Source organism: Vulpes vulpes, chromosome 14 (genome assembly GCF_048418805.1).
Source record: "Vulpes vulpes isolate BD-2025 chromosome 14, VulVul3, whole genome shotgun sequence".
Taxonomy (NCBI): Eukaryota; Metazoa; Chordata; class Mammalia; order Carnivora; family Canidae; genus Vulpes; species Vulpes vulpes.
The window spans coordinates 101,236,473-101,260,502 of NC_132793.1; the positions used below are offsets into that span (position 1 = coordinate 101,236,473).

A 24,030-nucleotide genomic window follows, 5' to 3' on the forward strand; every position below is an offset into this window, starting at 1 on the left:
GGATCTTCGATGATCAGAGCTTGTTGAGGAATCCAACATCTCACAGGCATTCCCCCACCACGCCCCCATTACCTAGAAAGATTGTTCTGTTTTGTTTTGTTTTTTTAAGATTTTATTTATTTATTCATGAGAGACAGAGAGGCAGAGATATAGCAGAAGGAGAAGCAGCTCCCACCTAGGTGCCCCAGTATTGTTCTGTTCTGAAGGAGCAGCATCCTTCCCTTCTAGCACCATGAAGCAGGTCCTTTGCCCGGACACCTGCAGCCTTCCTGACCCTGGAGGAAGGAAGTTCTGAGACACATTTCACTCTCACCCCTCTCCCCTCAGAATCCAAGAGGATGGAGCCAAATACCTGTAAGACCAGCGAATCAGAAGACGAGTACGCTGAAGAAGAGGAATCTGAGGAGGAGTGTGTTAAAGGGGAAGCTACCATCCCTTCTAACTCTTCTCAGCAGGGACTCTCAAAGGCTGACTATAAGGAATTTGGGGATGGAGTTCCCTTGTCTATTGTGGCCAAGAAAATTCCAAAGAAAATCATAGCCCCAGATGACTTAGAAGTTGGGAGGAGAAAGAGAAGGCAGAAACGCAGGTAACAGGTCCCTGGACCCACTCACCTGTCTGGCTTCAGATGAGAGTCACCCGCTTGGCTTCCCTTCAGTAGCTGGGGGTCTTCCCTTTATTCTACAAAAGAGGGCAGAGAATACAGGAACATCATTAACCTTTTAGTACTACAAAAACACAAAATTCAGAACCATTTGAAATGGCTTGGTTTGCGTTTTCAGCACATTTATATCATCCTGGTTTGTGTGTGTGAATTGAGAAAAATGAATTCAGAGAAAATGAATTGCACTGTAGATGTGTTGGGTGTCTGTTCATCTGGGTGCCTTGCAGCCCAAGTTGTGTCGTTTATCCCACTACCTGATTTCAACTATTCCTCCATTCCAGACCACTGGCCATCAACCTGACCAACTGCAAATATGAGAGTGGTAAGCATCCAGCTCACTCACACACCACTGTGCATAAAGGGCACCTGCAGCTTTTGCTCTGGGGACAGTTCCCTAGTCAGATGCTCTGTCCCTGCATCTTGTTAGGGCCTATAACCTCTATGTGCCTACTAGTAACTGAGACATCACTGTTCCAGTCTTAAGGGGAGGATGGGAATCCAGCCCCCAACCTTAACTAATAAGAGAAAAAAATGACTGAAGGTCATCATTGCCCCACCGAAAAATTCCCAGATTTTACCAGAATTGAGATGAGAACAGGTCAATACAGTTTTTTTTCAAGGAAGTTTTTGAGGGGGCTTCAGGAATTCAAAGAAAAAAAATATCACCAGCTAGGTCAGCTAGCTTTCTGTCTCCTTCTGTGCCCACTGCCATAGGTGCCAGGGGCCACCTAGTTGTGAGATGCCTGTGTGACCCCCTACAGAGGGTCAGCTCTGCAGGTCAGAAACCCAGTTTTGAAAGAGACTGGACTGACAGGAGCAGAGAGCCAGGCTCTAGTTTTCTCTGTCACAGATTTTGGAAGGGCCCTGACAGCCTCATGAACTTGGAATTGTCACATGGTAATTAAATTGCAGAACTGAGGTAAGAACCCCTTCCATCCTCAGCCCACTCTCTGGTCAGGTCTGTTCCTTCCCTGACCCAGATACAATCCCAAGGCTTGCTGCCAGTGCCCAGGCTGGCACCACTGACCTGCCTCTCTCTGCAGTGCGCCGGGCAGCCCAAATGTGTGGCTTGAAGGAGGTGGGGGAGGACGAGGAGTGGACTGTGTACTGGACAGACTGCTCTGTCTCCCTGGAAAGAGTCATGGACATGAAGAGGTTTCAGGTACAAGTTCTTGACCCAAGGGCCTAAAGGGGCTGTGGCCGCTGAATGAGTACACCTGCCCTTCTGCTCAGGCACCTGGGGCCGCTACCCGCTGTGGCTGTGCCCCTGGGCAGAGCAGGAAAGGCCATGGCCAGGGCTTCTGCTCCATTGGGAAAATTCTCCTCTGGGGTGTCTGGAACTTCTATTTTAGGAAGAAAGTATCTACTGGACACTGTTTGCCTGGAGGCATTTGTGCCCAGCTGGCCCTCTTTGGGGTAGGTGAGCCCACCTAAGAGGAGGTGAGCTACAGGTGCCCAAGAAGCCCCACAGAAGGGATCTGCCTGGCTCAGTTGTAAGATAAGCACAACAATAATTAACAGTATTGATGGAGGGCGTACTGTATGTCAGACACTGTGTTAAGTGCTTTTACATCCTTCCCTCAATTAAATCCTTGAAAACAACACTGAGTGGCAGATACCCTTGTGTTAAGAGGACACCAAGGTTTAGAAGTACCAAGTTCATGCAGCTAGTGAATGGTAAAGCTGGTGAGACAGTCCGGAACCAACTTGAGATGCTGCGTCCCAGCACCAGGGTTCCAGCAGGCCACCATGGCAACATCATATGCTGGGGGTGCCATGGCAGTGCATTTCCTGGGATTGGTTCTCAATTTCCTTTTCTCTTTTGGAAAATGGTTTCTCATTTGCTTGTGCTCCCATGCACCAATTATTCTTATAAGACTAGTCCCTGGTGATGTGGGGGAGGTGATAAGGTGGCTAGAAAGCCCAAGTCCTGGTGAGTCCTTCTAGCTGCCCTTCATTCCCTAAACTCAGTGTGGATGTTTGAGAAGGTTCTCACTAGTCCTAGGGAAACTTCTTTTTCTCCCTTAGGGTTTTAGGTACAATGTTTATCCAACTGTGACTTGTTGGGTTTTTTGTTTTTTTTTTAGAGAGTTTTTGGGTGTGCCTAATTGGATGGGGGAGGAGCAGAGGGTGAGGGGGAGAGAGAGACTCTCAAACAGGATCCATGCTCAACTTAGAGCCCAATGAGGGGCTCAATCTCACCACCCTGAGATCATGACCTGAGCCAAAATCAAGAGTCAGATGCCAACCCACTGAGCCACCCAGGCACCCCCTCTGTGGTGACTTCTACCTTGAACTTCCCAGTCCTCCTGGTATGCCCAAGGCCCCAGGGATGGCTGCTAACTCTGCTGGTGGAGGTAGATAACCAACTGACTTTGTTTCAGAAAATCAACCACTTCCCTGGCATGACAGAAATCTGCCGCAAAGATCTGCTGGCTCGCAACCTCAACCGTATGCAGAAACTCTATCCTACTGAGTACAACATCTTCCCCCGCACCTGGTGCCTCCCTGCAGAGTGAGTGAGGCCCCCTCCCAGGGCTGATATCCTGGGGGAGGAAAGGTTTCACCTTGTGAGTTCCCTCCAGACTCTGGCCTTGTGACTTAGAAAGTGTCAAGGGATGAGAGTTTCACCTGGTCAAAGAAAAGCAGGTTTGAGACTGACGCTCTGGGAAGAGCATGAACAGCAGAACTCCACAGGGCCTGGCCCGGCTGTGATGCACAGAACCCTTCTGACCAGCCTCCTTCTGCACATAGCTATGGGGACTTCCAGTCCTATGGTCGTCAGCGAAAAACCCGCACTTATATCTGCAAGCCAGACAGTGGCTGCCAGGGACGGGGCATCTTCATTACCCGAAATCCCCGGGAGATCAAGCCAGGAGAGCATATGATCTGCCAGCAATACATCTCCAAGGTGAAGGGTGCTTTGGGACCACCAGGGCCTTCCCTGCAGCACTGGGGCACCTCATCTCTCCCAGTGCCAGAGAGGAAGCCAGTTTCCGGCTCTTAGCCTTCCTGCCATTTGCCCGTATCTTGGAGGCAGTACAGAGCCTTGGTTCAGAGCCAGCCTGCCTGCCTTCCTAGATATGTGATCTCAGGCAATTTCTTACTCTTTCTTAGTTTCTTCATTTGTTGAATGGGAATAATAACAGTAACCGCTTTATGCCTCATATAGTTATTATGAAAATTAAATGAGTTGTTACGTATTTGAAACACAACAATGCAGTGGTATAGAATGAGCGCTTCGAAAGTATTCTTCCCTGGTGGGTTTGCATGCTTTCAGCCCTTCCTCATTGACGGCTTCAAGTTTGATATGCGAATCTATGTCCTGATCACATCCTGTGACCCTCTCCGGATTTTCATGTATGAGGAGGGCCTGGCCCGCTTTGCCACTATGCCCTACATGGAGCCCAGCCACAACAACCTGGTGAGGGGCCAACCGGCAGTCCTGGGGGGCAGGGTAGTACCCTCTTCTCACGAGTGCTGAGGTTCTATAGAAAAAACAGGTAGAGAGGGTTGTCATTGTCACCCAGAAAGAAGGAAGGAACCTGTGAGCCCCCCAGCTCCTGGTGAGGAAGAGAGCATTTGGTGGGTGGTGACTGCTATAAGGCCCTACCTAGAGGAGCCTGGCATACTCTCTTCCCCTGGAATTTTTAGATGAAGAAGGACAAGAGATGAGCTGTCCTGGGGAGGAATGGGTAATAAAAAGGGAATGATGGGCTGGAGAGGGTGCTGCAGGGAAGCTGTCTGAGCCACAGGGCCACTCTCTTCCCAGGATGACGTCTGTATGCACCTGACCAACTATGCTATCAACAAACACAATGAGAATTTTGTCCAAGATGATGCTGTAGGCAGTAAGAGGTACTCCCGACTCTGATTGCACTTTAAGCACTACAGTCTGAGCACCCCATGACATTGAGCTGGCTTTTGGGAGGCCAGTGCTCAGGAAAACAACCTTTACAGACCGCTGTCCTGTGCATGATCTCTAAGTGCAGCCCCACCCCCACCCAGATAACTAAGCCCCACTCCACACTCCCACGTAGTTACAGAATTAGGGTAATTAGGGTTAGTGGTAGGGAGCCTCCTGCCTGCGGCCCAGACCCACTGGTGTAGAAATGGGTCCTTCTGAGCACTGGGCCTCACAGGAAACTGTCTACACTCAACGCCTGGCTGCGAGAACACAGCTATGACCCCGAAGAGCTGTGGGGCGACATTGAGGACATCATCATCAAAACCATCATCTCAGCTCATTCTGTTCTTCGCCACAACTACCGAACCTGTTTTCCCCAATATCTGACTGGAGGTACATGTGCCTGTTTTGAGATCCTTGGTTTTGACATCTTGCTGGACCACAAGCTGAAGCCCTGGCTGCTGGAGGTGAGGAATATCTCCTGGGCTTTGCAAAACTAAGGTCCAGAGGCCTCCCTGAACAGGATGCCTGGGATAGGAGTGCACTCAGGTGGTGGACCCAGTGGCAGCCCTGGGGTGGGTAGGAACTGGCAGAAGGTATTAATCTCTACACTTTTGACCTGCTGAGTCAAACCTCAGTGGTCTCTGGCCTCCACCACAGGAATCCAGGATTTGGATCCCAAGTGTTCCTCAAGTAATCTTTGTCTTTAGGGACACTATCTATAGAATCAGGCTGTCTGGTTTGCTCTCACCAGCCTGTGTAAGGGAGTAATCTTAGTGGCAGAGCCCTGTGGCCTTGGATGTCAGAACATCCAGCCTCCTTGGCTGAGGCCTCTGTGGGGGAGGTCTTGACTAGACCCTCCAGCCAGGCCTGCAAGACACCACACCTGCTTGGGTAGTCTAGGAACGGAGTGGATAATGACTCCTCCTGGCAGGTAAACCACTCTCCAAGCTTCACCACTGACTCCCGCCTCGATCGAGAAGTGAAGGATGCGCTTCTCTGTGATGCCATGACCCTTGTCAACCTCCGGGGCTGTGACAAAAGGAAGGTGATGGAGGAGGACAAGCGGCGAGTCAAGGAGCGGCTTTTCCAGTGCCACCAACAGCCACGAGACACCAGGTGCTCCAGGGCTAATTAACTATGAAGAACTTTTTTTTGGCATAGATAATCTATTACATATCACTGACAATATGTTCAAAATTCAAAAGATGTTGTGAGTAATCTCTCTTACCCTTCTCCAGCTACTGTATCCCCCCTGGAGGAACCAATCTATAGGGTCACGTGTATACTTTCACTAACATTTAATAAATTCATACCTATACCATATATATCTATGATATATCTATATATATAGATTGTTCTTCTCCCTTTATCTACCCAGACAATAGTGTAACTTTCACACTCTCTGTACCATGCTTAGCAGTGTAGTTTAGAGCTATTTTACACTAGCACATAAGATGTATGTGGTTGGATTAGCTGTTTGTTCTTGTTCTTGTTTTTTAACAAAGCTCCTCTAAGAATTTCGTAATAATGAAACAGAAAGTCATTCAATAATAAGGGATTGTTTAAACCAGTATTTTTCACCCACTATTGCTTTCATTATAAGATGAAAAGTTTGGGTTTCATTAGAAGATGAAAAGTTTGGGTTACAAACCTGGTGATTTGTTGCTGATACTAAATTATAAAAATGTTCATAATACATACAAATGAATTGGAGTGGATTTAGAATTATTCCTATAACAATACTGCTCTTCCCTACCTGCGTTGCAATATGCAAGGCCAGCTGTGTATTTGATTTGTCATGACATCTTGAGGGCCTTGGTGTAGGCACTCAAATGTGTGAATGGAGGTGAAGTATAACTGTAATACATTGGGTATTCCCATAGTGGGACTGCACACATGACTGTATGGATCATGTCTTTCAGTGGGGAAAAGGGCTAAAAACTACTGGACTTTATTAAACACAAATATACAAGGGTGCCTGGCTGGCTCAGCCAACGGAGCGTGCCACTCTTGATCTTGGGGTTGTAAGTTCGAGCCTCATGCTGGGTGTAGAGATTACTTAAAAATAAAATCTATTAGGGACGCCTGGGTGGCTCAGAGGTTGAGCATCTGCCTTTGCCTCAGGGAGTGATCCTGAGGGTCCAGGATCAAGTCCCCCATCCGGCTCCTTACATGGAGCCTGTTTCTCCCTCTACCTTTGTCTCTGGCTCTCTGTTTCTCATGAATAAATAAATAAAATCTTTAAAAAATAATAAAACATAATCTTAAAAAAAACAAGAGCACAATCATAGAATCACTTGAATACTAGGAAGCCATTTAACAATGCTGTATAATCCCATTTTTGTCTGAAACAATAAAGGAAGGAAGAAAGAAAGAAAAGCAAGGTAGTTAGTAGCAAAGCTAGGATTCAGACTTGGGGGATGCTCATAACCAACATGCTAATTGCACAGTAAGATTATAGGAGTTTTTTTGTTTTGTTTTTTTGTGTTTTTTTTAGATTATGGGAGGTTTTATCTTTTCTGCTCTTCTATATTTTCTATAATTAACATATATTGCCCTATAATCAGAAACCTAAAAGATTGTGATAACTTGGAGTGCTAGCTTATGAGTGGACTCCTTTGCACTCAAGATGAAAACCAGATTTCTGGAAGTCAAACCTCTATTTCCATGGCTACACACAGGTGGGATTGGCCAGATGGTTTTGGCAACTTTCCCTACATGGGCAGTAGCCAGAAAGGCCACGAAGCTAGCAGGAGATACTCAGGGCTTTGGCCAGCTTTCCTTTCCTCACCGAACATTCTCACAGTTCTCCCAACTCACTCTGAGCTTGGTTTCCATAGGCGAGAACAGAGGGAGTCATCCCATGTGGCGGTACTAGATCAGGAACGCTACGAGGATTCCCACCTCGGAGGATATCGGCGGATCTACCCTGGGCCTGACATGGAGAAGTATTCACCTTTCTTTAAGCACAATGGCTCCCTCTTCCAGGAGACTGCTGCTTCCAAGGCCAGGGAGGAGTGTGCCAGGTACTTTGCTTTGCATTCTCCTCTGTCCACTTGGGTGGGGCATACTCTGTAGCTGAACTGCTTCCCAGCAGGGTATAGAGAGGAAGCCAGACACTTGAGCAAAGAGGAATGGAGTCATAAACTCTATCAGACTCTTAGGGACTCTGTTTTCATTTAAGTAGGTTTCCTGTCTTCCCCTTCAATTCTTCTCCCATCCATCCCCCCAACAGATTTCCCACTCTCCCTCACCCTACTTCTTCCCAACACAATTTCTCCAGTATCTGAAGTTGCTGTGTCTTGTCAGGCAGCAACTGGAAGAGATCCGCCTTAAGCAGGAACAGCAGGAGACCTCAGGCAGTAAGAAGCGGAAAGAAAGCAGGGACCAAAACCAGGGTGAATCAGCAGGGGAGAAGAGCCGATCCAGGGCCGGGCTCCGGGCATTCTCCACCCACTTGGCTTACAGGAACCGGACCCGGGAGAAAGAGGTGTCAGGGGTTTGGTAGCTCTTGCCTTGCTGCCGGAAACAGGTTGGGACTCCTAGAGAAGGGAATCTCTGCTGTCCTCTCCTCCTCTTGTATATGAGAGAGGAGCTCCTAATTAATGCATCTGACCTTGTGGAATAGGTGGCGAGAGAATGGATAGCAGAGGGAACCTTCCACTAGGGTCAGGGAAGGGATGGTGGGAGTGGAGTGGGCGGGAGTCCCATAGGCATCCTTGCTGATGGTGTGGAAGATCGCCCCTGGAGATCTCGCATTCATCTCTCGTGTACCTTGTAGCTGCTGTCAGTACACCTGGATACCATGCATCCGCAAGAAATTGTGGAAGAGGAGGAGCTGGAGAGAATGAAGGCTTTGCTACAAAGGAAGAATCTTATCCGAAGCCTTGGTATCGTAGAGCAGCTCACTCGCATGCTGCAGCCCAACCACCAGGGCCAGAGAAAGCTTGAGGAGTATGGGGTGAGGGTCCCTGCGTGCACCCTCTCACAGAACAAGGGAACAAGGGCTGCATTGGCACGTGGTGGTGGCTGCAGCACAGGAGGCTAATGTGATGGTGTCTGGTGTGGAGCCTGGGAAAATAGTATGCTGGGCATTGGGAAAGGGTCTCTCTGTTCCTTTTGCACTTGTTCCCAAGCTCCCTTGTTTGTAGTAATGACATTCGGCCAAGTGCAGGTCCCCACCTTCTCGTAAGAGTTGCTCTCTCTACCTGAGTCTTGCAGTAACCCCAAACTCATGACAAACAAGGTCACCAGTCATGGTGGCTTCCTTGTAATCTCTCCCTAGCGCTGCCAGTGCCATGGCTCTAACAGGAATTAAGTAAACAGACTTGGGCCAACAGAACAACTGCTGCATTCACTATTCCCTGGGCTAGTAGAAAGTGTTCTGGGTCCTCTGTTTTTGCTAAGCCCCAAAAGAGTAGCTGGTTAAATAGTGGTTGTGGCCTAGAAGAGATGTTTCGGTTACTTGTTTTTCCCCACCATTCTGCCCAGCCTCACAAGAAATGTGGTAAGGGGCTGCTTTCTCCTCCAGGCTAGATTTCACCAGGACAGGCTGGGCAGTCAAGAACTGCAATCTGTGAGTCTGGTCCCATTGGTCCTCCTGAGAGGGGCCGCCAAAGTGCAGGGCCCTCCTCATTTTCTGTATCCAGTTCGGATCCAAGAATTCATCCCCAGGATCTTAGGTCCCCCACCAACCATAAATGCTGCATTTCCACATCATTCCTGGTGCCATCTACAGCCCAAGAACTTCAACTGGATAGGAGATCCAGCAGCCATCAGCCCCTGTTCAGTGTCAATGAAGACGTCCGGAAGGCGCTATTTTTCCAGGGCGAGAGTCAGGTTCACAAGCCGTAAGTATCCAAAACCAACTTTGGTCATTCTGACATGTAAATTCCCACTAGCAAACATGACAGCAGAGATGTTTCCAAAATATAACTCAGCACCTCCACTAGTGTGGGAATGGGAGAGGTAGTGGACCCTGGTAGAAACAGCAGGAGGACAGTCCCAGCAATCAATACATAACAGGGCAACAGACCAAGTAAACACACAATCACAAGGCAGAGTGGTAAAGATGCTGGAGGGAAGCATGGGATGCCATTCCTCTCTGTTGGCAGTTGGGCAACAGTTGGTAAAGAGGTGAGCCAATCTCCTGTGAATACCAACTCAGGGGGACCCATGTTTCCACTGCAGAAGGCCAAGCCAGCAGAAGGCTCGAAGCCATAAACAGAGCTCTGGCAGTTTCAGAGTCATCCTCTCTAACCCTAAAGCAGGGCTACCATCTGCAACCAGAAAGAGTGGCAAGTAGCTCATGGATTGACAGCACCTTACCCTCGGAGGTAGACTCTGAACACAGGGCACCCAAGGCCCAGGATGTCTCTGCCCTGCCTCTGCCCCCCTGATGCTGAATACCACTGCACTCCTTGACATCAGCCACCACAGGTAAACGCAAGATGGAAGCCCAGCGCTCAACCTCTCCTGGAGAACCTCCTCAGGTTTCCAAAGGGGCAGAGGGCCTTCAATTTTTGCTAAATGAAGAGACTGCCACCGAAGCTTCGGTTTGTAAAGCCCTGGCCACGAACCCCATTTGCACGAGGCAAAAACACAAAGAAATCAAGGATTCCTCAATACCCTAAGATTATTTTATGATCCGTAAAATAATTTTAAAAAGATGAAGAGGAGCCTGGGTCGGCCACGTGCTCATCCCCACCCTTCAAACCTTATCCTGGATTTATTGCTAGGTGATGGGTCTGAGCCCGGGGTGCAGCCCGGGACTGGAAGTTATCCTGGCGACGGGGCGCCCCTTTCCCAGAGGAGCCGAGTGCCCATGGCCCGGGGCTGTCGCCCTCAGAGGACCAACGAAGGGCACGCCCTTCTCGCCGCCGCGGCGGAGACCGGCCGGCCTGGGCAGAGGGGCGGCTCTTGGCACATGAATCCGTCTTTTTATTAAAGTTTATGGCTTTTTGCAGGAGCGTCCTCTACTTCATTCTGGCCCTTGCGTTTCACGTCGGTCCTCCACACTCACAGCCGGGAAGGGTGAACCGCGTAGAGGTTCAAGCGCAGCTATACGGCCCTATGCCGGAAGCGGACCAGACGCGCAGCCATCCCTGCTTCCGGCCCGCCTTTCCACTTCCGACCCCGCCCCCAGACTTCCGGTGCCGGGGTTGCGGGCGGTCGGGCGGCGGTTGTCAACATGGCGGTCGCTCTGAGCCTCTTGCTGGGCGCGCGCGTCCGTGCTGCCGTCGCTCGGTGTGGGTTCGCGACTCGGGGGTTGGCGGACCCCGGCGCTCTAGGCCGCGAGCCGGATCCTGATTCCGACTGGGAGCCGGAGGAGCGGGAGCTGCAGGAGGTGGAGAGGTACCAGCTCCTTCCCGGACCCTCAGCATGAGGGAGGGCTTCGCGCCCCGGCGCTCCAGGCCGCGGCGCCCCCTCGGAGCCGGGCGTCGCCCCGCCGCAGCCCTTGTTTCTCACCCGTTGTGAGAGGGCGCGGAGGCAGCTGTGCGGCTGCCTAGGGACCACAGGTTTCCTCACTAGGGACGTATTTCATCACCTGTTTAGGAAGTTTGGCCTTCTCACGGGCTGTGTGAGGGTTTAGATTCTGGGGAGTGTACGGAGCGGGTGTCAGCCAACACACGTGGCTCGGCGGCCCCTGCGAACAAAGAGAAGAGGGCTGGGCTCCTTTTGATTTAGTCCGAGGCTCTGCAGCAGCTCGTTTTGCCCCCAAGCATGGCTTCTGCCGTTGGTTCTCTCCCCCAGCACCTTGAAACGACAGAAAAAAGCCGCCCGGTTCCAGAAAATTCGGAGGCAGATGGAGGCGCCTGGGGCCCCGCCCAGGACCCTGACGTGGGAAGCGATGGAGCAGATCCGGTAAGACTCAGGGTAGTTTGGATCTGCTGTGATGAGAAGGGGCGGAGACTGGGTCCTAGATTTTTATCATTGAAGGTTTCTAAATGGAAAGTGGAACAGTATAATGAATTTCAGTAAGCTCATCATCTACATTTAATAGATTTTCAAATGACACAGTCGCTTCGTTTTTGCTGAAATTTTAAAATAGTAAGCTGCAAGATATCACATCATTTAACCCCAATATCGTAGACCGTGAGGTTCTTAAGCTGAGGTCAGGGATGAGGGCTTCCATGGTTATGTACGTTTTTCTGAAGAGAAAATTCATATCTTAAAAATCTTAAAGTGGCCCTTTACAGTTTTATGTTTGTTGTTTTGAATAGACAGTACATTACATATGGTTCAAAATTAGAACCCTATAATGTGTAACATTGAAACAAAAATTTTTTAAAGATTTTATTTATTCAGGACACACAGAAGCAGAGACCTAGGCAGAGGGAGAAGCAGGCTCCCTTCCCAGGAGCCTGATGCAAGACCATCCCAGGACCCCAGAATCATGACCTCAGCCAGAGGCAGACGATCAATCACTGAGCCACCCAGGCATCCCACACATTGAAAAGTTATAATCCCAGCCAGTCTCTGTAGGCAAGTATAAGCGAGTAGGAATATATATTTTTATTTTCATCTCCTTAATCAGAAAGAGGATGCTGTAAATATTCTTTTACATTTTTTTTCACGTATTTCTTTGTCTTTTTTTTTTTAAGATTTTATTTTCAAATAATCTGTAACCCAAAACAAGGCTTGAACTCACAACCCTGAGATCAAGAGTGGGTGTGCTCTACTGACTGAACCAGTCCCTTTTCCCAAATTTCACAGATCTTTTCACTTCAGAACAGAAAGCTCTTTTTTTGAGAAATCATACCTTTTTAAAAAAAATAATCTCTGCCCAGTGTGGGGCTCAACACCCAACACAGGACTTGAACTCACAACCCCGAGATCAAGAGTTGCATGCTCTATTGACTAAGCCTGCCAGGCACCGCAGTAAATCTTAATTTAGTTAACTAGTCTTTCGTGACGAGTATTTGGGTTGTTTGCACTCACTTGCTGTCACAAATGGTTCTCCACTGAATAACTACACATCATTCCACATATCTGCCGGGTGTATTTGTTGTGTACATTCCCAGAAGTATTGTGGACATTCCCAGAAGTAGAGTTGCTGGGTGCAAGGGCAAATGGATTTGCATTTTGATCACTATTGCTAAGAAACCTTCCAGAAGTTATGTGTCCTTTTCCATTCCCAACAGAATGACTTTGAAGTTGACACATAGAAGAAAGGAGATTCTGTAGTGAGATTTTGTGAGCCTGTAACATCTCTCGTGTCATCCCTTCCCTTCTTGAGAAACAGCTTTTCCAAATCTTCCTACTGGTCACTTCCCTTTCTGTGGTTAATAAACATCCTTTTACTTCAAAGAAAAAACTGCTAGTTAAGAGCCCTTGAAACCTTCTTGGTCTTCCTCTTTATTTCCCATTCTCAGTGTTATACACTTATTTACAAACTAGGGTGAGCGGTGGCTCTTTACTTGTCTAGAACTGATCCTCTACACTAGGTCGTTGTACCTAATCATCTGAGACCTACAGCTGGCAACTTAAAGTTCTCCGTCTTGTTCCCAGCTGGCTCTCCCTGGCTGCTTGTCTTTCTCATTTGTTTTGTCACAACAACGAGACTGTTGACCTCAAATCTTACCAGTGACTTCCTCACTGCTAGGCATTCCTGGCACTCTTGTCTCTGGCCTCTCATATTTCTGCAGCATTTGATCTTGTAGTCTGCTTTCCTGAAATTCTCTTCTCCTTTGACCCAGGGTACTATTCACTTGTATTCTAGGGCTGCCTTTTCTCACCTTCCTTCCTGGGCTCCCCTTCCTCCTATATCTTAAACACTACTGCCGTTTTTTAGAGTTGTGTCGTTGATCATTTTATCTCCGCATATTTCACTCTGGTGGGTTCAACCACCCTTGCTCTTCACTTATGACTCTAAATCTGTCATCTCTAGCCCATGTTTGCCTTCTGACTTATATATATTCAACTATGCATTAGATCATCTCCGTTTGGATGTCACACATGTTTTTCAAATTCAGCATAATAAAATAGGAAACTCCGTTTAACAGAAGAAAATCTATCACTGTTCCCTGTTGACTTCATTTTGTTCCTATATACACTCTGTAGGGATCCCTGGGTGGCGCAGCGGTTTGGCGCCTGCCTTTGGCCCAGGGCGCGATCCTGGAGACCCGGGATCGAATCCCACGTCAGGCTCCCGGTGCATGGAGCCTGCTTCTCCCTCTGCCTGTGTCTCTGCCTCTCTCTCTCTCTCTGTATGACTATCATAAATAAATAATAATAATAAAAAAATATTATACACTCTGTAAATAGTCCCACCAGTCACTCAAACTGAAATCCCGAATCTCCGTTACTCCGTTATCTCCAGTATTTAGTCCTTACCAAGTTCTACTTCTAAAACGGTTCTCAGCACTTTTTATCTCCCTTCATTGCAACTGTCACAGTTCAGACTGCCTCCATAACCAGGACAGCCTCCTGACCGATCTTTCTATCTTTAGTCTTGCCACTGAAAACTACCCTTGGATTGAGCTTCAAAATGAAAAGCTAAAAAAAAAAAAAAAAAAAAAAATGAAAAGCTACTTGTGGCATTCCACTGTTTAAAATCTTCCTGGAACTTGGTTTGCCATAACTTTCGTGTCCCAAATTGCAATTCTTCTATTTTTTAATAGACCCACTTAAAAAAAAAGGTCCTTCCTTGGTTCACTATTGTTTTGAGATAAACTCCAGACTTGTAAGCATAACATGATCTTGTTCCTGTCTTCACTGTTAGACAAGTTGAGCTATTGCCAGTAATGATGATGTGCTGCTTTGCATTTGATGTGCTGCACTATCATCAATACCTCTGATCTCTTGCTCTTCTCCCCTCTGCTGGCTTAGTACTCTTCATCGTTTCAGACTAGCTGTAGGTGGACTTCTGAAGCAATTCCCAAGCCACGCTGCAGGTGTTGTGGTATCCTTTTCCTGAGGATATCCTGTGATATCCTTTTTTCTCCCTGGTGCTCTGATAGCATCCTCTGCTAAGACTCACCCCAGTGGTGTTACAGACGTTAATGTATCTGTCTCCACCACCAGGTTGCATGTTCTTTGAAAGGAAGGACAGGGAGATCCCTGGATGGCTCAGTGGTTCAGTGCCTGCCTTTGGAACCTGCTTCTCCCTCTGCTGTGTCTCTGCTTTTCTCTCTCTGTGTGTGTCTTATCATGAATGAATAAATAAAACGATCTTAAAAAAAAAAAGGAAGGAAGGAAGGACAGTCTTCATGCCTTCCTAGGATCTACCTGGGGCCTGGTGTGCAGCGGGAAGAGTTTAGTTAATGTAAATAAAGTGACTTTTAAGAGTGATTGGGTTGCTTTTGGCACATAGGAATGGAACACAGCCATTTAATGGCACAAGATTTCTGAGGCCTCCTTTTCACATAAATATCACTAGTATTGGCAGTTAACTCATTGATAGACTACTTCACAACTTGAAAACCTGCTCCTTTTTCTCATAGGTATTTACATAAAGAATTTGCAGAGTCCTGGTCAGTTCCTAGGTTAGCTGAAGGCTTTGGTGTCAGCACTGATGTGATCCGAAGTGTTTTAAAAAGCAAGTTTGTACCCACATTGGAGCAGAAACTGAAGCAGGATCAAAAAGTCCTTAAGAAAGCTGGGTTTTCCCATTCACTGCAGCAGCTCCCCGGGTGTGAGGATACCTTGAAGTCGCTGTCTGCAAGCCACTCTAGATCAGGCTCTTTGTTGATGCCAAGGGGTGAATCTTCATTCAAAGGCTGGGGTCACAGCAGAGCTTTGACAGTGATAGAATCAAACACTCACAGTAAAAATACACCAAGGAGGCAGAAGGGAGGGAATAAAGGAATCCAGACCCTGGAGGAGGAGCGCTCCATGGCTGTTCCTGCAGCCCTAAGTCATCAGCGAGAGCTGCAGAAGTACTCTACCAGTGATGGTGAGGGCAAAAGAGGGACTGATGGTTATGGATTGCCAAGTGACAAGCTGGAAGATTTGAAGACTCAGGAGCTGGATAACCAGAACTTCAGCAGCAAAGTAGTCCAAAGGGGGCGAGAGTTCTTCGATAGCAATGGGAACTTCTTGTACAGAATTTGAGCTGGAGCTTGGCTTGTGGAGATGCCAAGTGAAATACCATTGGGAGAATATATTTGGAGCTGCCTGGACTTCTGTGTGTGGAATATCTATTTTGGGATAGGAGGAAATGAGCCTGGAATGTGGGAGAAAATTGCTGCTCAGATTGGAATCTGACAGAGGGCAGTGTACAGGGCAAATGTGTATGGTAGGGCAGGGCTAATGACCTGCTGGGTAGATTCTAGTGTTCTGGAGCACTGCTCATGGTCTGACTCACATGGATCCTTAGTATTCACCCTTGCTTGGGCTCTCTGTATGTTTGAAACCAGCCCATGTTGCATGTGTTGTTAGGACTTTCTGTGATACTTGCAATATATGTTTGGGGAAAAAATGAAAAGTTTGCCTTCTGACTTCATTTATTTCTGGATTAATGAACACTAGTAATTCTGGAACTGCTTAGTTGTTTGTTTTCATTATGTGTAAAAATAAAGTAAAATGTAGCAGTTTGTGTTGATTGGTGCTCTCTGGGGTGGGAGGGTTTATCTGTGAACCTGGAGTGTGAGGGAGGGCAAGAAACAAAGGGTCCCTTATCCTTAACCACTGGGACAGAGAGATGGGGCCAGAGGAGTTCCCAACCAAGGGCTCTGTGAGTTTACCCTGCTTAGTAATAGATTTTGACAACTAAAAATTGGGACATTAGGCCTTCTCTGATCACCTGGTCTAAAGCAGCTCTTCTTTCCTTCTTCCAGTTGCTGAGGCTTTGAAAGAGATTGGAGGGGCGCCTGGGTGGCTTAGTTGGTTAAGTGTCTGCCTTTGGCTCAGGTAATGATCCCAAGGTCCTGGAATCAAGCCCCATGCTGGGCTCCCTACTTAGTGGGGAGCCTGCTTCTCCCTCTCCCTCTGCTGCTCCCATTGCTTGTGCTTTCTCGCTCTCTGTCAAATAAAATCTTAAAAGATGAGAGTATGGGGGGTTGACCCCCCCCCAAAAAAATCCAAGCAGGCAAAGGCTTTAGGGCCCTCAACATAATCTCTAGCAAGTTTCAAAAGCTTGAGTAGCATCCTGCTTTAAAGTCAGATTTTTGCAAGGGAGCTGTGATGTGGGCAAGAACAGAAAATAGGCCTCTTAATTTACTAATTCTTTTAGAGATACTTTGTTATAACCAGAAAGTGATCATCAATAGACAAATAGAATGAGATATGCAAGCAACAGAAGAGTCCAATGAGTTTTCAGTCATGCCTCATTTTTACAAGTCCCTGGCAAAAACTAATTAGAGAATTTTAATATATGCAGGGTATTTAATGAAAATAATTGATTTTCCAAACCTGTAATTCTGTTCATGAATCTCATTGCTATTTCAAATGTCCTTAATAGCAATTGCAATATCATTGATTGCTGTTAACTTGGGCATTTGTTCAGTATAAATGGCAAAGCCCTGTCACATGCCAGTCAAAGTTAAGAAAATCAGGTGCTGGTAACAGTAATAGGCAGAGAAGGCCCTGTTCTCAATACTCTGTCACTGTTATGACACTCAATATTTTTATAATTTTTAAATTAAAATATTAGAGATAGGCAGAGGGAGAAGCAGGCTCCTGTGGGGAGCCTGATCCGGGACTTTATCCCAGGTCCCTGGGATCATGACCTGAGCCAAAGGCAGATGCTCAACCACTGAGCCACTTGGATGCCCCAATATTTTCATGGTTTAAAAAAATATGGTAATTTTCCATTAGAACCTTTTAGTGGTTTTAAGAGGTGGAAAATGGTATTTTGACCAATTTTTAACTCCTGCAAATCATTTGACTATGCCCTTTCCCCAGTGGACTATAGAATATTAGAAGGTGTTGTTAAAAAAAACTTTGATATGTTTTCCATTTACTTTATCCCCTACCATCCTATTGCTCACCAAGCTTAAATCTTTTTTTCCAATCTTGCAAATGCCAATCTAAGGTTTTGCAACCTGCTGGTTCTTTCTCTCCAGATTTTCACATGGCTGGTTTCATGTCATTCAAGTCTCAGATCAAATGTTACTTTCTTAAGCTTTCCCTAATCACCCAGTCTAAAACAAATCCCTTCACATTTCTATCACCACAGTGTGTCATAGATTACTACTGTATTGTTGCTACACATCTTGCCCAGTTTTGTGTTCACTGCTGTAGTTTCAGCTCCCAACATAGGTTTTAATATTGGTTGAGTGAGGAAATAGTTGGGAGAATCAACCAGTCCAGAATGGCAGAAAGCCCAGCCTTTTACTTTTGCCAGCCTACCCATCCAAACCTCAGCCAACAAGACCTAAGCTTCCTCCAGGTTGACCTGTTACTGCTTGCTTGCTTTCTTTTTCTCTTTCTTTCTTTCTTTCTTTCTTTTTTTTTAAGAATAAGGTTTAATTTTTTTTTTAATTTTTATTTATTTATGATAGTCACAGAGAGAGAGAGAGAGAGAGGCAGAGACACAGGCAGAGGGAGAAGCAGGCTCCATGCACCGGGAGCCTGATGTGGGATTCGATCCCGGGTCTCCAGGATCGCGCCCTGGGCCAAAGGCAGGCGCCAAACCGCTGCGCCACCCAGGGATCCCTCTTTCTTTCTTTCTTTCTTTCTTTCTTTCTTTCTTTCTTTCTTTCTTTCTTTCTTTCTTTCTTTCTCTTTCTTTCTTTCTTTCTTTCCTTTTCTTTTTTCTTTTCTTTTCTTTCTTTCTTTTCTTTCTTTCTTTCTTTCTTTTTCTTTCTTTCTTCTTTCTTTCTTTCTTTCTTTCTTTCTTTCTTTCTTTCTTTCTTTCTTTCTTCTCTTCCTTCCTTCCTTCTTCCTTCCTTCTTCCTTCCTTCCTTCCTTCCTTCCTTCCTTCTTTCCTTTCTTTTTCTTTCTTTCTTTCCTTTCTTTCCTTTCTTTCTTTCCTTTCTTTCATTTTAAGATTTTTATTTACTTGAGGGCAGCCCCAGTGGCGCAGCAGTTTAGTGCCGCCTGCAGCCCAGAGTGTGGTCCTGGGGACCCGGGATCAAGTCCCACATCAGGCTCCTTGCATGGAGCCTGCTTTTCCCTCTGCCTGTGTCTCTGCCTCTCTCTGTCTCTCATGAATAAATTTAAATCTTAAAAAAAAAAAAAAAAAGATTTTTATTTTCTTGAGAGAGTGCTCAAGTGAGTCAGAGAAAGGGCAGAGAGAAAGGATCTTCAAGCAGACTCCCCACTGAGTACAGACCCCCAACACAGCTCCATCTCCCAACTCGAGATCATGACCTGATCTGAAACCAGGAGTGGGAGTTTTAACCCACTGAGCCACCCAAGCACCTCTACTCCTGCTTTATCCTGTCAGTGTGTCTCAGATCCTAACTTATGAACACTGCAGTGTCTGGGGAGACTGCACCCCCTTAAATCCAGCTCAAGCTGGAAAGGGGTAAAGGGATTCACCCAGCCTGTGTTCCACTGGGCTGTGATCACAGGGCCTGTGATGCCCTGTCCCTAGGCAGTCCTGTTTCATGACATGAGGAAAGACATTGACGTCACAACACATGGGGTGAGCTGCACTTTGGGGCATAGGTGCAGGGTCTGGTGGAGGGAGCAGCATTTGATACAGCAATGCCAAAACTGGAGATAAGTGGCTGTGGGTGGAATGGGGACCTCCTGACAACCTTGGGGCCAAGCTCAGGACTAGCAATCTACAAACAAAGCCCTTAAGTCCCTATGCCTTGGAGGGTTTATGTGTCACTAATCTGCTCAGGGCAGGTTCCACCTCTCAGCAGCTGAGATTGGATCTAATGGGGAGGTGGTAGAAAAAGCTCAGTAAAGGGGATCCCTGGGTGGCTCAGCGGTTTGGCGCCTGCCTTTGGCACAGGGCGTAATCCTGGAGACCCGGTATCGAGTCCCACATCGGGCTCCCTGCATGGAGCCTGCTTCTCCCTCTGCTTGTGTCTCTGCCTCTCTCTCTCTCTCTCTGTGTCTCTCATGAATAAATAAATAAAATCTTAAAAAAAAAAAAAAGCTCAGTATAAAACACTGGATAAGCTCTTGAAGCCTAGTGTGGGCACAAAAGTTTCTTGTTTGTCTTTTGCTTAATCTTGCATGATAGGATTTTTCAAACACACAGGAAGTTGGGATAATATTGTAATGCAGTGAACCCCTATGCACTCATTACTCAGCTTTAACATTTAATAAATGGCCAATCTTGGGGATCCCTGGGTGGCTCAGCAGTTTGGCGCCTGCCTTTGGCGCAGGGCATAATCCTGGAGACCCGGTATCCAGTCCCACATCGGGCTCCCTGCATGGAGCCTGCTTCTCCCTCTGCCTGTGTCTCTGCCTCTCTCTCTCTCTCTCATGAATAAATAAAATCTAAAAAAAAAAAAAAAAAAAAAAAGGCCAATCTTTTTCCATTATTTTGCATACTTGCCCCACAGCTCCTCCTAGCTTATTTTAATCGAATCCTATATACCTCATGTTATTTCATCTGTAATACTTCAGTATGTATCTGAAAGAGATAAGGACTCCATTTTTTAAAAAGTTTATTAATATTTTTAGTAATCTCCACAGAATGTGGGGCTCGAACCGAGCTAGTTAGGAGACCAGAGATCAAGAGTCCCATGCTCTTCTGACTGAGCCAGCCAGGCACCCTGAACTACTTTAAAGTTGTATTTATTTATTTTTTAGAGAGAGCAGAGGGAGAGAGACTCCATGCTGAATACAGAGCCTGACACGGGGCTAGATCGATGACCCCAAGAACACAATCTAAGCCAGAAATCAAGAGGCAGATAATCAACAGACTGAGCCACCCCAGTGCCCCCTCAACTCCTTTTTAACACAGACACACAAGCCATTACTGTACTTTAAAAGTTTTAGTAATATCAGCTAATACCCTGACCATATTCTCTTTGTATTTCATAAATTACTTTTATAGTTGATTTCTTGGAATTAGGATCCCAACAAGGTCCAAACCTTTGCAACACTGCATGATGTGGCTATGTCCCAGAAGTATCTTGTATAGTAATTTCCCTTTCCATTTTATTCTATTTTACAGGTTATTTGATCCATTTATTTCCTATATTAAAAAGAAATGTATTGGGATCCCTGGGTGGTGCAGCGGTTTGGCGCCTGCCTTTGGCCCAGGGCGCGATCCTGGAGACCCGGGATCGAGTCCCACGTCGGGCTCCTGGTGCATGGAGCCTGCTTCTCCCTCTGCCCGTGTCTCTGCCTGTCTCTCTCTCTCTGTGTGTGACTATCATAAATAAATAAAAATTAAAAAAAAAAAAGAAATGTATTGATTGATAGCATGACCTGGTGGAGTGGCAGAGAGAGATGGAGAAAGAATCTTAAGCTGATTCCATGCTGAGCTGGGAGCAGAGCCATAGACGGGGCTGGATCCTACTTCCCTGTGATCATGACCTGAGCAGAAGAAATGAAGTCAGATGCTAACAGGCTGAGCCACCCAGGCGCCCCTATCTCCTATATTTTGGATATATTAGGTTTCAATTCCTACAATGTTTATTGTCATGTTTCTACTACCCTCCATATTTCCTATCAACTGGTATTTACATCTTGAGACTTGATCAGGTTCAATTTTTGGCAATTAGTGAAGCTTTGTACTTCCTATGCATCTCACAAGGAAATGATGATCTGATATTACAAATTAGCGAGTTCAGGTATTGTCAGCAAATCTAGAAGTTAAAATGGCTTCTTTTTCTTCTTCTTTTTTTTTTTAACAAGGTGAATCCAGATTATTACCATCACCCCTGAAAATTCCCTAATTTCTCGTCCCAGTCAATTCTTACCAAAGTCAATCACTTTTCTGAAATTGTTTTCACCATTTAGTTTTTCCTATTCTAGAACCATATAGAAATGGCATCATATAGATGCCACTCCGTATCTAGATTCTTTCATCTATTCAGTTATCTTTATTATATGAATATGCCACAGTTTATCCATTTTCTCACGAAGGATTATTATTTTAAAATTTTAAAGATTTTATTTATTCATGAGAGACACAGAGAGGCAGAGACATAGGCAGAGGGAGAAGCAGGTTCCATGCAGGGAGCTCCACGCGGAACTCGATCCCAGGACCCTTGGGTCATCACCTGATTCGAAGGCCGACCCTCAACCGCTGAGCCACCCAGACGTCCCTCCGACGAAGGACATTAAGTCAAAACTCCTGTATCCAAAGTTACAGCTGGCAGGATTTAGCTTCCATTGGACTCTAACGCGCTCCCCTTCTTTCAGGCTCCGTGTCCCATTTCTCCGCGCCTCGCCTCCAGCAGCTGGGAAGCCAGAGAGCTCCCAGGCGGCAGCTAAATTTTGGGGGTAGATTTGATTGACAGTCAAGATCCCCAGTGATCAGTGCCCTCCGGACCCCCAGTGGGTTTCGCCATTTTACGAAGTTCTGAAAACCTCGCCAAAGTGCCCAACCCTTGTTTGAGCGAGCTAGGAGAATTGAGTGTACCTTTAAAGGTAAGTTTAGGGTGTAATCCTCATGATGGGAACGCTGCCTTCTGGCCAGGCAAGAGACCAGAGCGTTGACGCGTTGCCTCGCGTTTTCAAAGGTCCCTTCCAGGCCGCCGTCCCCTTCCCGATAGGCTAAGTGCTGGCCGATCGCATGAGACTTCCGGGAGGTCTAGGAAGTCGTTTCTCTCTCTGGCAGGAGGCGGGGTCTTTGCCGCACGCCGCGAAATCTGTGGGTGTAGACTGGATCCCGGGCTGCAGGCGGAGTGGACCACGGAGGGACGGGTGGGTCCCGCGGCTGCTGTTCTGGACGAGAGTCCTCCGAGGCTGCGGCTCTCTGATCGAGAGGTGGCCATTCACTCGAGCGCAGGAGCGAGGGCCCCTTCGGGGGCTCTTTCGCACCGTGCCCAGGCTTGAGGGAGCACCGCCCCGCTCGTACCCCGGGCTGCTGCCGACCTTCTCTGAGCGGAGGGCGTCGCCCTTCTTCCACCCCGCTGCTCCGGTGCCCGCTACCATGGCTTTTCCCCATCGGCCCGACGCCCCCGAGCTGCCTGACTTCTCCATGCTCAAGAGGCTGGCCCGAGACCAGCTCATCTATCTGCTGGAGCAGGTCAGTCCCCGCCACGCCTGGGGCCTTTTCTGCATCAACAGTTTAGCGCTCACTGGACGCCTAATTCTTCCTGAGTCCCCTTGATCTTGTTCCAGGCCCTTGGTATTGTCCTTGGAGCTTCTGTGGCAGGTCTTAGGTGTAGCATTTAGGGAGGAAAAGGAGAGGGCAGTAAGAGCCGCTTGGGACCTAGCAGAGAGTCCCAACAATGAAGTCACTTCTTTTTGGTATGCAAGGGAGACACCAGTTGTGCCCCGCATCACTGGAGATGGAAAGATGGATAAGACATCTTTGTCCTTAAGGGTCTACTCCAGTAGGAGCCCTGTAAAGCAGAGATTACCACACAGGGGCGCCGTCTGGTAAATGGGTGATAGGTAGGATGCCAGAAGCGTTCAGAATAACCAGGCATTCCTAGCAGGAATGATCTGGGAATTTTAAGGAGCTGGATTGTGAAAAATAAGCATATTTTCCTTGGAGAAGGAGGAGCATATTCCAGGCAGATGGACTGGTTTGTAGGAGCAAAGTTGAGGAACCAGGGAAGGACAAGTTGTATACAGGGAGGAGAGCTATCAGAAGTTAACCAGTAGGCATTAGGCAGCCCCTGAAGATTTTCTTTCCCCATTTAAGGGGTGAAGCAATACTTGAAGCTGATTATCTGTGGGTTGGAGTAACTGAACAACAGGAATGCTAGTTAGGAGACCATAGATCAGGCAAAATTAGTGACCGTGGGGTTGAAGGGAAAGGATGGATTTTTAAGTCATGGTAAAAGGAATGTCAAAGATTTACTGATTGTGAAGGTTGAGCGAGAAGCAAAGCTGAGTTTGAGATTTTTATTGTGTTAATAGGAAAACAACATTGTTGCTATAGTTGTAATGCATTATGTGTATATTTATTTGTTTAATGTCCACATTCCCTACTATATTAGAAGGTCCTTGAGAACAAAGAACGTGTCCGTTCTGTTCAACGCTGTGTACACAGGGAGTACCTAGCTTGGAGTTAAGCACATAGCATGTATTTATTTTTTTTTTTTTAAGATTTTATTTATTTATTCATAGAGATGCAAAGAGAGAGAGAGGCAGAGACACAGGCAGAGGGAGAAGCAGGCTCCGTGCAGAGAGCCTGACCCAAGGTCTCCAGATCATGCCGTGGGCTGCAGGCGGCGCTAAACCGCTGCGCCACAGGGGCTGCCCACATAGCATGTATTTAATAAATATTCTTTAAATGAACATCGAATTGAAATGAAAAAAAAAAAATTAAAGGGACAGGTTGACTGGATAGGGTGAAGTGAAGATGCTAGTAGGAAATACTGCTTGTAGCATCCAGCAGATAGAAACGTAGAGCCGCAGCTGGGATGCAGATGGGGACTCAAAAGAACCTCGGAGAACTCAGGGGATCTGGAACCAAGTT

General features: G+C 46.9%; 2 protein-coding genes across 4 annotated transcripts in view; both read left to right on the plus strand.

Annotated features, from left to right (window-relative positions):
• The first annotated feature begins 331 nt into the window (after positions 1 to 331).
• TTLL13 (tubulin tyrosine ligase like 13) lies at positions 332 to 10,082 on the plus strand. The gene is given in 15 exon segments (XM_072737309.1): positions 332 to 589; positions 946 to 986; positions 1,708 to 1,826; positions 3,049 to 3,179; positions 3,419 to 3,575; positions 3,945 to 4,088; positions 4,437 to 4,522; positions 4,807 to 5,038; positions 5,506 to 5,690; positions 7,415 to 7,600; positions 7,884 to 8,064; positions 8,356 to 8,535; positions 9,313 to 9,424; positions 9,765 to 9,943; positions 9,946 to 10,082. Coding segments are annotated over 15 exon segments (2,256 nt in total). The 5' UTR covers positions 332 to 338; the 3' UTR covers positions 10,018 to 10,082.
• A 704-nt stretch (positions 10,083 to 10,786) lies between these two features.
• Positions 10,787 to 24,030, plus strand: part of VPS33B (VPS33B late endosome and lysosome associated) — a 31,799-nt gene continuing 18,555 nt past the window's right edge. Inside the window, exons 1-3 of one of the 3 annotated variants that reach the window (XM_072737308.1) lie at positions 10,857 to 10,928; positions 11,328 to 11,438; positions 22,216 to 22,626. In XM_072737308.1, the coding sequence (XP_072593409.1) occupies positions 22,531 to 22,626 (96 nt within the window). In that variant the 5' untranslated portion in view covers positions 10,857 to 10,928; positions 11,328 to 11,438; positions 22,216 to 22,530. Of the gene's footprint in view, positions 11,439 to 21,858; positions 22,026 to 22,215; positions 22,627 to 24,030 lie in introns of those variants that run through there. The other 2 variants (XM_026000831.2, XM_026000837.2) reach the window with 2 other exon arrangements.